Raw genomic sequence first — 13,641 nt, 5'->3', positions numbered from 1 at the left:
CTCTCCACGCACACGCCACTTTTTCTTGCTCCAGCTCATCGAGGGCGCCTCCGCAGAGCAGAAGCACAGCCTGGGCATCACCACCATGGATTATTATTACTACCTGAGCCTCTCGGGGTCCTTCACGGTGGATGGCATTGACGACAGGAAGGAGTTTCAGGAAACTCTGGTAAGTGCTGGCGCGGGGCAGCTCTTCAGACCGGGCGTTGCCTGTGGCAGAAAGGGCAGGGGAGGTTAGCAAAGCAAAGAACAGCCCGATATTCCCACCTCATGCTGCTGGAAGCACTCCATTTTCTGAAACACACTTGTAAACACCCTTAAATAGCCATGTGCCCAGTTGCTGGAGGACCACTTAATGATCTTAAATGGGTGTAAAAAAAAAAAATTCATCATTACCCGCTGCAGGTGCTCTGATTAACAGATAAAAACGATCGTGGGGGGCTTCCATGGTGGCGCAGTGGTTGAGAGTCTGCTTGCCGATGCAGGGGACACGGGTTCGTGCCCCGGTCTGGGAGGATCCCACATGCCGCAGAGCAGCTGGGCCCGTGAGCCATGGCCACTGAGCCTGTGCGTCCGGAGCCTGTGCTCCGCAACGGGAGAGGCCACAACAGTGAGAGGCCCGCGTACCGTAAAACAAAAAACAAAAAAAAAACGATCGTGGGTAATGCATTTACCATACCTGTTTGCCAACAGCTTATACAGTTGTTGAGCTGTTTCCTTTCAAAAGCAAAGCAAAAACTGCTCTTAGGATCTTAATCAGGTTTAGAAATCTTAGAACGCCTTCAGTCTCTCTCCGCCCGCTCTCTCTTCCCCTCTGTGTTTATAGGTCAGAAGGAGAGCCTCTACCCCATTCTCTTCACGATTTATGTATTTTATGGTACAAGGTATGAATCCAGGTAGATGATTGAGGGTTCACGTCCTTGGGGAAACGACTTACTAAGTCAGTCTAGAACTTTCTGAAGGTGGGCTGTTCACCCATTTAGCCTCAAAGAACTGCATCACCACTGCCCTTTGGGTCGGGTACCAGCCTGCCTCCTCCCTCAGCCCAGATCCAGAACCAAGTGGGAGAACGGGCAGTTGGAGGTACAGTTGAGGGGAAGCTGACCTTTGTGCTTGTGTGTCCCTGGTGCCAGGGAAGAAGATGGCATCAAGGGGCCGCATGGTCTCAGAGGAGCTGGGAGAAAAAATGCAGATAGGTCTGCATTGGTCCTAGAGTACAGTTCTCTTAGGATATTGGTATCTAAGACTCAGGCATCTCAGCTCCTTTTATTGAATTTAATGGACCTCAGAAACAAGGCTTTTCTAATGATGCTTTTATTTGATTTTCCTGGAGATTTTTTAATCACCATCCTTTTGCAAGTACAATTTATTCTCAGCCCTGCCAGTGAAGAGGAAGATCTATGAGTATTGAGAGTGGCTGGAAAAGGGGCACTGGTGCCCTTAGAGGGAGAGGAGTGGCAACAAGGAGAAAACTAAGGGACGAAAACGGACTTGTTGACCATGCAGCTGCCGCTCCATCTGGGTGTGTTCCCCCCAGAGCTCTCTCGCCCTTATTCCTGGAGGATTACACGTTCTCTATGTAAAGACGGAACTGCCTCTCCAGCACCATGTTGAGACTTGAATGTGTGAGAGGACATTGGTCAGTGAAAATGTCTTACAGGGACTTCCTGCTGCCATCGCAGACTAAGCCGAGTGTGACTGCACACGCAGTTTGGCGTCTTTCTGATGTGCTTCTATAGCTGGGGACCGACTTGTCTGGATCGCTTCTCTCTTCTTTTCCAGCACGCGATGAACGTGATTGGGATCTTCGCAGAGGAGCAGGCGCTGGTGCTGCAGATAGTGGCGGGAGTTCTCCACCTGGGAAACATCAGCTTCAAGGAAGTTGGCAACTACGCGGCCGTGGAGAGTGAAGAGTGTGAGTGGTTGCCAGATGAGAGGACACAGTTGTTTAGTTCCGATCAGAAGTAGCACACCACTTTCCTTTGCTTTGGGTTTTTTGGTAAGAGAGGCTGAGAACACTTAGGTGTCCTGCTGTGGCAGAGCTTAACGGCCTCATGGGAGTCTGTGCCTCTTCTGTACACTCACACTATGGACCATTAATGAGATTGTTTCAGTTTATCATTAACTTTGGGGAAATCTGGCAGAATTTCACATACAGGTTTAAAAATAGTGATACTTTAATGAAGATTAGTAAGATTTGTCTCCTACTAAAAATCTTTTCTGTAACTGATCTTTAGGGTTGATATTCACCTAAAGGTTCTAAAGAGCATCATAGGCTATATATAAATAAGGAAAGCTCATGTTTATAAGTTGCCCCATGGGTTGGATTAGACCGGGCTTCTGAAAACAGGAAAAAAAAAAATGGACCCTGACTGTTGTGTTGATATTGCTGGTGACGGCCTTTAATGTCCTCTCTGTAGCAGTCAGAGCCTGAAGACCTGAATGATCACTTTTACTCTTTGAGACGAAATCAGGTGCAAAAGAGGCACATCACTAGTTCTATGTGCTCCACTGTGCCACAGCTGCCGTGGCATGTGACTTTAGCCTCTTAGGCATCAGTTGGCTTTCCAGGCTGCTCTCAGAACCCACACATCCTTTAACCACCCAGGGAGGGAGACGTTTCTTCCTTTCTCAGCATTCTTCAAAGATGGTAAATTTAGATGCCTAGTAATAAATAGTATCCTACTCATTGCTGACAGTGCAGTAAGGCTCTTTCCATTCCAAATAAGGTTCTTTTTTATATCTTTGTTTTCTTTGGTGATAAAAGAGTAAAGTTCTGCCAACTTTTGATGTCTGTCTGATAAAGAGAAACGTGAATTATGTTTACCAGGGAAGGGAGTGAGGTGGAAAACAATAAATACTCAGGGTGTCCATAGGGTCTAGAAACACAACCTAATAATAATAATAACTGTGTTTCTAGACTTCATGTACTTTATCCTTCCCATTTAACAAATGCATGTATGTGTCCAGGAGGGTGATGAACACTTGCCTTTCAACATTGATCTCTCCAGTTTCTTGGTAGTTTTCTGTGGACGTAGACTGGAATTCTCTTGCCTTCTTGGATAGTACAATCCTTTACTGCCTCTGTAGGCTGGAGGAAAATGTCATGACTCTGACACAGCAAGCATTTCCCTGGGTGCTTGAGCCAAGAAGTGGTTCGTTGCACATTAGTGTCCAGAGGAAGTAGCCTCCTCAGCCAACTGGGTAAAGCCCAGGATTGGCAACTGCCTATGAAATCCCCTGATTGTAAGTGGTGCAGGGATGGAGATCAGAAAAGACTATGCTTGAAGCCAAGGAGGTCTAACAAAGAAAAGTGTCCTCCTCCCAATCATTCTGTTTTCTTTCAGTTGGTAATACCTTAACATGGTTCAGGGGGGTACACGATCAGAGTTATCACATCTACCCCTTTGCTAGTCGAGTTATATCCCTCCCCCGAGAGAAACACTGTTTCCAATCTCTTGTATTCCTTTCAAGGGAATATTGTGTTCCTGAGAAACTACTCATATCTCTTCTTTTTTCCCCACTCTTGTATGTTAATGGGAGCAAATAACATGTTCTACAGTTGCTTTTTCACTTCAAATTACATCTTGGAGCTTATTCTGTATCAATTCATTAAGAAGCGTCATCCTTCTTATAGCTGCATTAGCATTCCGTTGCCGGGCTATACTGTAATTGATTGAACCAATCATCTGTTGATTGACATAAAGATGGTTTCACATCTTTTGCTCTTCTAATTACTTAAAATGAATAACCTGGTTTGTGTCATCTTTCTCATATTCGAGTTTATATATGGAATAGATTTATAGAGGGAAGGGCCTATGTTTTTATAAAGGAAGAAAGCAGGCTTTCCTTAGCTATTGTATTGTAGAAAAAATTGCTAAGACTCCCATCGCAGCTGGCCTACTGAAGCAAGATATTAAATACAAATTAACCTAAGAACTTTGTTGAAAGAAATAAAAATACTACTTAAATAACCATGGGAATAAATTGACAGTGCTATAAATAAATTGACCCGTTACTAACAGGTTAGAAAGCATAGAACCTCAACACCCAAGACTGATACACCACATTTACCTTGCCGTTTCTTTTTCTTTTTTCCTGCGGTGCACGGGCGGGCCCAGCCGCTCCGCGGCATGTGGGATCTTCCCGGACGGGGGCACGAACCCGTGTCCCCTGCATCGGCAGGCGGACTCTCAACCACTGCGCCACCAGGGAAGCCCCTTGCCGTTTCTTTTAAATTTGTAACAGGGACTTTTACTTTGCTACATCTTTTCGGTTTCTCTATCTTCCCTATACGTCCCTATACTTAAATGGAAAAATTAAATCCAACTTTGCTTTACACTTGAGTGCAGTAATAGAAATCTATCCTCATTATCAAAATGTGCTAAAACATTACTTTCTAGCAGGTTCTTTTATGTTCTGCTTAACTCTTTAACTGTACGAGAGTTACATCAGCATTTTTTTTTTTTTTGCGGTACGCGGGCCTCTCACTGTTGTGGCCTCTCCTGCCGTGGAGCACAGGCTCCGGACACGCAGGCTCAGCGGCCATGGCTCATGGGCCCAGCTGCTCCACGGCATGTGGGATCCTCCCAGACCGGGGCATGAACCCGTGTCCCCTGCATCGGCAGGCGGACTCTCAATCACTGCGCCACCAGCATTTTTTAATTAATCAATGCCTTCTCCTGCCCTCCTCCTCCTGTCCCCACTCCCCCAGCCTCCAACCTTCCATACTGCTGCTCCTATCCAGCCACCCTTGCACACACCCTCGTGGAAACTCACAGCTGGAAGGAAGTCAATATGATTAGCCCTATAATTTCAGCACCAGGGCAGTCACTGAAGATGACAAGAGGCCATAAAAGCTAGTACCTGAAAAACATGGCATGGATTTTTTGGAAAGCAATTACTAGATTTTCTCTCTAGACTTCTTAGCTGTTTCCCTAAGCCTATGGCTCTGATTCTTGGCCAAACTCCATGCCTTGTTTTTCAAGTGCCTGTGATCCTTCACTTGTGCCATCTTCTTTTCTACAGAAGAGGTACGAGGCATGGAAGGAATATCATGTTTCCTTGTTAGTCCTGTCTGTTTTGTCTCAAGGACCCAAGAATTTAGTCCGTATTGCTTTATTTCTTTAGCTGTGGTCGTAAAGGTAATAGCATAAACTTTTCTACCAACCATTTTAACCATGTCCCTACTTTAGCATGGTTGGGGGCTTGGGAGAAGCCCATATTTAATCTACATGCTATCTGCCTGGTGAGCGTGATAATAACCAACATTATAGTTTCCCCTTAATGAAGGCCTCCCCGATGTCAGACACTTTGGTAAATGTCTCTTGAGTCTCGCTGCAGAGCTGCATGTGTCCAGTGTGATTTATGGGCGTCTTCTGTCCTCGTTCTGTGCAAGGTGATTTTCTTTTGGCAGAGGACACATGCAGATTCCTTAACATATGTGTCAACGGTAAAACTAAACTGAAAAAAATGGCCATTGGCAAATGAGTGCATTTCATTTTGTTCACATGCCCTTTGAAAATGGAAGCCCTCTACTTGTCCTAGTGTTTCTGTGGAACAGTCCTATAGTTAATAAATACCTTGTTCTGGCATTACACTTTTTCAAAATGCATTCACTGACTTAATCCATTGGGAGGTATATACTGAGAAATGTCAGCCTGTTACATTCCAACACCATCTGTGAAATTCAAACAGATTATCCTTTATTGGGAGCCTTATGATCTTTGAGCATTATCATAAGGTCTTTGATAAATAAAATCCCTTTATCAGAGAATTTTGGCAAAGCTTTATGCAGAAAAAGAAAACTCATATCCAAGTTCAAATTTTTGATTTGTGTCCATGAACATCTTCCATTCATACTGGAAAAAAAATCTGAGCATTCTTTCATGTGCAGGAATGTCATTCTTGTCATTTATTCACATTAGAGTATTTTGACCAAAAGTCAAGAAAATCTGTTTATATCACTAGCCCCCCTCTTGGTGAGTTTCTTGACCTGATACAATTTGCTGACCCATGAGAACCTCACCTTTTCAATCCAAACTGACCACAAACTATGCCCACTACATGTCCTTAGGACTGGATGGATGTTCTGTGATATGAATACCACCAATCCCCTCCATCACTTTGTACACCACCCCAGGGAAATCAGATAACACCCCTCTCTAGAAGTCATCCAGGCCTCCTTTGACTCCAACCCAAATATCCCCTACCATTCAGGCCCTCCACCACTGGAATTCATCCTAATCTTTTTTTTTTTTTTTTTTTTGCGGTACGCGGGCCTCTCACTGTTGTGGCCTCTCCCGCCATGGAGCACAGGCTCCGGACGCGCAGGCTCAGCGGCCATGTCTCACGGACCCAGCCGCTCCACGGCATGTGGGATCCTCCCGGACCAGGGCACGAACCCGTGTCCCCTGCATCGGCAGGCGGACTCTCAACCACTGCGCCACCAGGGAAGCCACATCCTAATCTTTTAATCACCTACCTTGACTTTCATCTCCAGCTAGTACTACACACCTCAGCTGTGTCTCCCACATTCTTGCCTCCTTGCCTTTGCACATTCCACTCCCCTCTCTCCCTCTTCTTTCTTCCTCTGCATCTGTACACGTCCTGTTCATCCTTTGAGCCACCACCCCCCAAGTCCCACATCTTCCTTGACCACCCGGCAAACAGTAATATCTTCCTGTTCTAAATTCCTCCAGGACTTTATTGTCTGTCTGTGCCACATACTCAGCTTTCTGTAGGCTTCTTTATTTGGTAAACAACCTTTGCCTCATCTAGATTGTCTTTAAGATTTCTTAAATATTTTATATCCTGCCCTCTCTCTTTAGTAACCCTACACATGGTAAGCACTCAATAACCATGTGATTTGTTATCTTTCTGAGCTTGATGGTGTCAGGTGCTTCAAGCTGTTTGGGAATGATGATGCTATGAAAACACTGCACCAAAAAGGAAGAAAAACAATATATGGAGCCAAGGAAATGTTTCTTGATTTAGTTCCTTCCGGGCTGTCTTGCTGCAAGCTTGGCAAGATGTCCATTTTAGGCATTTGGCTGTGATCTCAGAAGGGGGGATTGGTTTGCCACCCTTCTTGGATCCTGATTTGTATTATTGGAAGTCTCAGTCATCATAGGAATTGACTCATGTAATAGAACAATTGGGAAAAACAAAGTGGATGGATGTGTGTGGGAATGCTGATAAGCAGTCTTCATTAAGTGAAAGTTCTTGGGGGCCAATGACGATGTCTTCTGTGTGTGCACATATGCTCAAGTGTCTCCATGTATTTGTGAGATAAATTGTTAAAATTCTGAAAGACAGTCATGTTTTATTTTGTTTTGTATAGTTTTGGCTTTTCCTGCCTATCTCCTGGGGATCAACCAAGACCGGTTGAAAGAAAAGCTAACGAGCCGGCAGATGGACAGCAAGTGGGGAGGCAAGTCGGAGTCAATCCACGTGACCCTCAATGTGGAGCAGGCGTGTTACACCAGGGATGCGCTCGCCAAGGCCCTGCACTCCAGGGTCTTTGATTTCTTGGTAGATGTAAGTAAACACAGGTTGGCATTGTTGATGCTTCGTATTTTAGCATCATGTAAAGAGTGAAACTTCTCAGAGCTTTGTTTTCGTGTTTTGTCTCATTCCTTATAACCGTTACTTTACTCCTCCACTTTTTATCCTCACACTGGGATCATTTTTTACTTTTCCACTTTTACTTCTAGCATTGCCCAGCAAGACTCTAATATGGTAACAGCTTCTTATGGACAAAATATTTAGTAAAGCCAGGACCACAGGCCAGAAAAAGAGGAGACCCATGGTCATGAATCCTTGAGCCTAAAGGTTTAGAATGTTGTACTTGTCATCTACTGCTATGTTACAAATTAACCCCAAACTTAGTGGCTTAAAACAGTAAGCATGTATTCTTTCATAGTTTCTGTGGGTCAGGTATTTGGAAGTGACTTAGTTTGGTGGTTCTGATTCAAGGATGAGAGTACAGTCAAGATGCTGATTAGAACTACAAGGCTTGGACTTCCCTGGTGGCGCAGTGGTTAAGAATCCACCTGCCAATGCAGGGGACACAGGTTTGATTCCTGGTCCGGGAAGATCCCACATGCCACGGAGCAACTAAGCCCATGTGCCACAACTACTGAGCCTGCGCTCTAGAGCCCGCGAGCCACAACTACTAAAGCCCACTTGCCTAGAGCCCATGCTCTAGAGAAGAGAAGCCACCACAATGAGAAGCCCACACACCGCAATGAAGAGTAGCTTCTGCTCACCGCAACTAGAGAAAGCCCACGCACAGCAACGAAGACCCAATGCAGCCAAAAAAAGAAAGAACTACAAGGCTTGACTAAGGTTGGAGAGCCTGGTTCCAAGATGGTGCACTCATATGACTGTTGGCAAGATGCCTCAGTTCCTTTCTACGTGGGCCTCTTTTCTGGGCTGCTTGAGTATCCTCCCAACATGACAGTTGGTTTCCCCCAGAGTGAATAGTCTAAGAGAGGGAGCAAGGAAGAAGCCACAAAGCTTTTAATGTCCTCATCTTGTCCTCAAATATTGCCACTGTGCCATCTTCTGTTCATTAGAAGCAAGTCACTAAGTACAGGCCACAGTTAAGGAGAGGGGAATTAGGTTCCTCTTTTGGGGGGGAAGAGTATCAGAGACTTCTTGGATATATTTTTAAAACTGCCATATGTTTTTTAAATGATGGCATAACCGTATAGATATTATATATACATATTCATATAAATACATATTTATATAAGTATACCACTTATAATTGTGAAAATTAGTCTCTCAGCAGTGTAGAACTTCCAGTGACAGTCTGTTAATCACTGTAGCTTCTAAATGGTAGAATAATAATAGCAAGCTCTTATATAGCACTTACTATGTGGCAGATACTGTTCTAAGTAATTTAGAAAAAAATAACTTAATTTTTACAACAACCCTGTGACTTAGGTATTATTATCTCTATTTTACAGATAAGCTAACTGAGGCACAGAGAGGTTAAGGAACTTCCCCCGGGGCACACCACTATTAAGTGATAAACCTAGGAATTAAACCCAGGTAATTCGGCAGTGCTCCAGCTATTTTATTCCTCTGCCTTTCATATATTCAAGCCAGAAAGGACCCCAGGGGGACCCTAGTCAAGGGACAGCAGCCTGGCCATTAGATCCAAAAAGTCTGTGTTTGAGTCCAGGCAGCAACATCTATAAGGCTTAAAGTATGGTTGGGTGTGTTTAGGGTTGAGTAAGTGGGGGCAGGGTAGGGTAATTATTCTGTGTACTACTTGTGGTTATTTTAAGGGTAAGATTGCTTGGGAAGGTCAGGGTCATAACGAAACATTAGTCATGCTTTTACCTTGTCCAGGCCCCTCATTTTTACTGAGAAGGGAATCTTAGCCCTGAGTATTGGTGGTTTCACCCAAGGCCATTCAGCAAGAGGGTAGCGCCGAACTGGGATTAGAACCCACATCTCTTGTCTCTGTTCAGTGTACCTTCCAGTGCTGGCCTTCCCACCTTATTTCCTTTCTGTCTTCCCTTGATTTTTTGTGTGGTATAATGAGATAGATAAGCAATACCAATTGGAGCTGACATTTACTAAGCCCTGACTGTGTGCCAGGCACTGGGCTAAGTGCTATGTATCATTACCCATTGGCTCATGAAATATGAGTGTCCTTTTCTTCACCTGGAAAACACCTCTGGTACTTAAAAAATTCATCCAGTTGTTCACCACCCCCAGGAATTTTCCTCTTATATTCCTCCCTCCCCTGCAGTCCTCACCAACCCCCTCTCACCTCCACCTACCCTCCTATCATTGTCTGTTCCATTGATTACACGTCTCTCCTCACAGTGGTCAAGAACACAGATATAGTCATCATACTACTTAAATTTAATTCCAGACCCTTCCTCTTGTCCAGTGTGATCTTATGCATTATGATGTTATCACTGTTGTTAAGAGAATTGTAGTGAGAATTAAATGAAACAACACTTGAAAAGCCCTTAGCAAAGCCTGGCACAGGTGACTGTTGAATATGTGTAAGCTGCTTTTATTATCATCACTTTAATACTAACTTATGGTATTACTATCCGTAGTTGCCTCTGAGAATAGAAACTGTCTTCTTGACATTCCTGCCGTATTATGTTAGATGATCATTAATTGACTACAGGGCATCCCTCATTTTATTGCGCTTTGCAGATACTGTGTTTTTTTACAAATTGAAGGTTTGTGGCAACTCTGAACAAGTCTGTCGGTACCATTTTTCCTACAACATTTCGTGTCTCTGTGTCACGTTTTGGTTACTCGCAATATTTCATACTTTTTCATTATTTTATTTGTGATGGTGATCTGTGATCAGTGATCTTTGATGTTACTACTGTGACTTGCTAAAGGCTCAGAAGATAGCATTTTTTAGCAATAAAGTAATTTTTGATGAAAGTATATATATATTTTTTAGATGTAATGCTATTGCACACTTAATAGACTACAGTACAGTGTAAACATCACTTTTATATGCACTGGGAAACCCAAAAATATGGTATGACTCACTTTTTTATGATATTTGCCTTATTGCACTGGTCTGGAGCCAAACCTGCAGTATCTCTGAAGTATGCCTGTACTGAATGGGGTCAATGGAAATAATATTTACAAATCTTGTAGTATTGGTTCTTTTTGTGAAATAGGTTTTACTTCAATCACCCAAGATGATATTTTCTTCTAAATCTTAAGACTTCTTGAGAAAAACTAGCTCTGCCAGAAATTAGTGGTTTTCATCATTAAGCAAACTTTTTTTTCCCTACCAGACTAGTTTTTATTAGATTCTGGTGGTTTCCCAAAGTACTTGACATTGCACTGAGACCTTTTTTAAGGGGCAATTCACCTGTCTTTTTGTCATCCTCGATTTCTAGTAAACAGGAGTATCTGCTTCCCTCCCCCCATGCATGCCCATTTTTAATATGAATGTAAAAGGAATTACTTACCATGCTGGTTACTTTCTTCTAGTCCATCAACAAAGCAATGGAGAAGGACCACGAGGAATACAACATTGGTGTCCTAGACATCTATGGCTTTGAAATATTTCAGGTAAGACCAGTTTCAGTAGTTGGAGACTACGAAGGGCGATGCTTTTTACCTGGCTTGAAAGAAATAATTCTAGGCAATGGAAAAAACCCCATCATGGCTCATTTTTGCCTCTTTGAGTTCTTCATGTACCTTTACCAAATTAGTTTCTCCTAAATATAAACTATGCTGCTTTCTACTGATGCCTCCAACATTTCTGTTAAGCCTTTTCACTAAATCACTCAAGAAATGACTTTAAAATGATTTTGCAGAAACAATTCCATGAAAGTAACATTTTCTTTTTTTTCCCCAGAAAAATGGCTTTGAACAGTTTTGTATCAATTTTGTTAATGAAAAATTACAGCAGATTTTTATTGAACTCACATTAAAGGCAGAACAGGTGAGCAGTCCCCCTTCCTTCGTCTTGTTCTATTTCTAATTTGTTTTGTTTTAAAGGGCATAGATTTCTCTCTTTTGGTAATAGATTCAGATTTTAGTCTTGTATTAGCAAATGTACTTAATAGAGTCAGGCAGAAAAACCATATGCCACTGTGACATTTTAGTCTGAAGTATAAACACCATCTGCTACCTTTTCTTTCTTCTTTAAGTAAATGATGCTGTGAAGTTGGACTTATGACTGGCTGTTTTTACTACTCTCTGACTCATTGACCAAGCAGAAATGGAAGCCTGTTCCAACCCCAGCTGTCTGTGGCATGTACTGTGCTCCAAAGAAAAACTTGGTTTTCTCAGATTTGCTCTGCTTCCAATCTAACATAAAAATAAGTGTGTCTTTAACAAAGCTGGTATTTAAATTTTGACTTGAGGTAACTTGTCTTGCTTATACTACCTTCTGAAAGTCCAGGGCAAGTTCCCTTTTATCCTGGTACCTACTGTTTGTCGATTTCTTGGGTCGCTGTAATAAGGTACCACAAACTGGATTGCTTAAAACAATAAAAAAATTTTTCTCTCCCAGGTCAGGAGGCCAGAATTCAAAATCAAAATGTCACTAGGGTAACACTCATTCCAAGGGCTCTAGGAGAAATCCTTCCTTGCCTTTTCTAGCTTGTGGTGACTCCTGGCATTCCTTGTCTTGTGGCAGCATAATTTCAATCTCTGCCTCTGTCTTCACATGACCTTCTTCTGTCTGCATCCAAATCTCATTCTCTTTTCTCTTATAAAGACGCCAGTCATTGGATTTAGGAATCACCCTAAATCCACGATAATTTTATTTATGAGATTCCTAGCTTATGATACCTGCAGACATCCTATTTCCTCACATTTTGAGGTTCTAGGTGGGCACAAAATCTTGGGGGACACATTCAACCCATTACACATATCAAGGGCTGTTTGAGGAATGTTTATTCATGGACGTGTTCGTGCCTCTGCTTAGGAACCCCAGTGACCAATGATTTTCACAGAAACCTCTGCCCTGGGATTCTTCCACTCCATCAGTGTAGCTAGAGCAAAACCATAAGGGAGGACATGGTAGGGACTGAGATGGGAGAAGAAGGCGGAGGCTAGATCACAGAGGAACTTTGTAGGGGATGGCAGATTTTAGAGCAAGTACGATAGGAAGCCATTGGAGAATTTTGACTAGAGAGTGACGCGAGCTGATTTGTGTTTGTTTTTGACCAGGTGGCTCTGGCTCTGTAGACCTACAGGTAGGGTGAAGCAGGGGAGGGCAAACAGGAGTGGAAGTTTCAAAACCGGTTAGGAGACTCCTGCCTGAGACTGGGCAAGAAAGGGGGTGTGTAGACAGTGGTGGCAGCACTAGAGGTGGTGACGTGGTAAGGTGGTCAGATTCGGCCTATGTTTTGGAGAGTGAGTCAGCCTGACTTGCTCAATATAATTACCAAAGGGAAAAGGAGTCAGGGATGATTCCTACCTCTGTAGCTTGAATAACAGGGCCAATGGGGAGACTCTTTACTGAAGGGTAAGATGAGGAGAGCAGCTGGTTGGAGACAGTGGAGGGATGGAGGGCCAGAACGCTGCTGAACGTGGTAGGTTTGCAAGGCCTGTTATACCTCTGAGTGGAAATTCCAGTATATGAAATATATCAATATATGAATCTGGAACTCAGTGGGGAAGTCTAGACTCGAGAAATAAATTCAGGTGTCATTAGCCTATAGGTGTTATTTTAAGCCAGGGAGTTGATTGGAATTACCTAGAGAATGAGAGTGGAGGAAACAAAGCTGGGAGATTGAGCCCTGAAAGTCTCCATCAATATAAGGATCTGGAAAAAAAAAGAAAGAGCCAGCAAAGGAAGCTAACAAAGCAAGATTGATGAGAAAGGAGGAAAACCAGGAGAGTGTGATGGTGCTCATCAAGTGTAATGAGCAGCTGACCTGAATGAGGGGTCTTCCCTTTAAGTACCGAGATGCTAATCAGTACTTCTGCTCTTGTTAAGTTCAAAAAGATTGTTTTATAACTGGACCTGCAGGTTAAGCCATTTTAAAGTGCCATTTTTGTATGTCAAAAACAATTGTATGGGGCTTCCCTGGTGGCGCAGTGGTTGAGAGTGCGCCTGTGGATGAAGGGGACATGGGTTCGTGCCCTGGTCCGGGAGGATCCCGCATGCCGCGGAGCGGC

At 43.4% G+C, this 13,641-nt stretch overlaps 1 protein-coding gene across 2 annotated transcripts in view; it reads left to right on the top strand.

The window, feature by feature from the left end:
- The window catches only part of MYO1E (myosin IE), a 207,861-nt gene that overhangs the window by 134,957 nt on the left and 59,263 nt on the right, over nt 1-13,641 (top strand). For both annotated transcript variants that reach the window (XM_081227979.1, XM_081227978.1), the window contains exons 8-12: nt 35-169; nt 1,783-1,915; nt 7,343-7,539; nt 10,996-11,076; nt 11,366-11,452. In XM_081227979.1, coding sequence (XP_081084105.1) covers nt 35-169; nt 1,783-1,915; nt 7,343-7,539; nt 10,996-11,076; nt 11,366-11,452 — 633 coding nt within the window. The remainder of the gene's footprint in view (nt 1-34; nt 170-1,782; nt 1,916-7,342; nt 7,540-10,995; nt 11,077-11,365; nt 11,453-13,641) is intronic.

This window comes from Mesoplodon bidens, assembly GCF_964165515.1.
Source record: "Mesoplodon bidens genome assembly, chromosome: 3".
Classification (NCBI taxonomy): Eukaryota; Metazoa; Chordata; class Mammalia; order Artiodactyla; family Ziphiidae; genus Mesoplodon; species Mesoplodon bidens.
The sequence above is the reverse complement of the archived record's forward strand: the minus strand, read 5'-3'. Positions and strand labels throughout refer to the sequence as shown.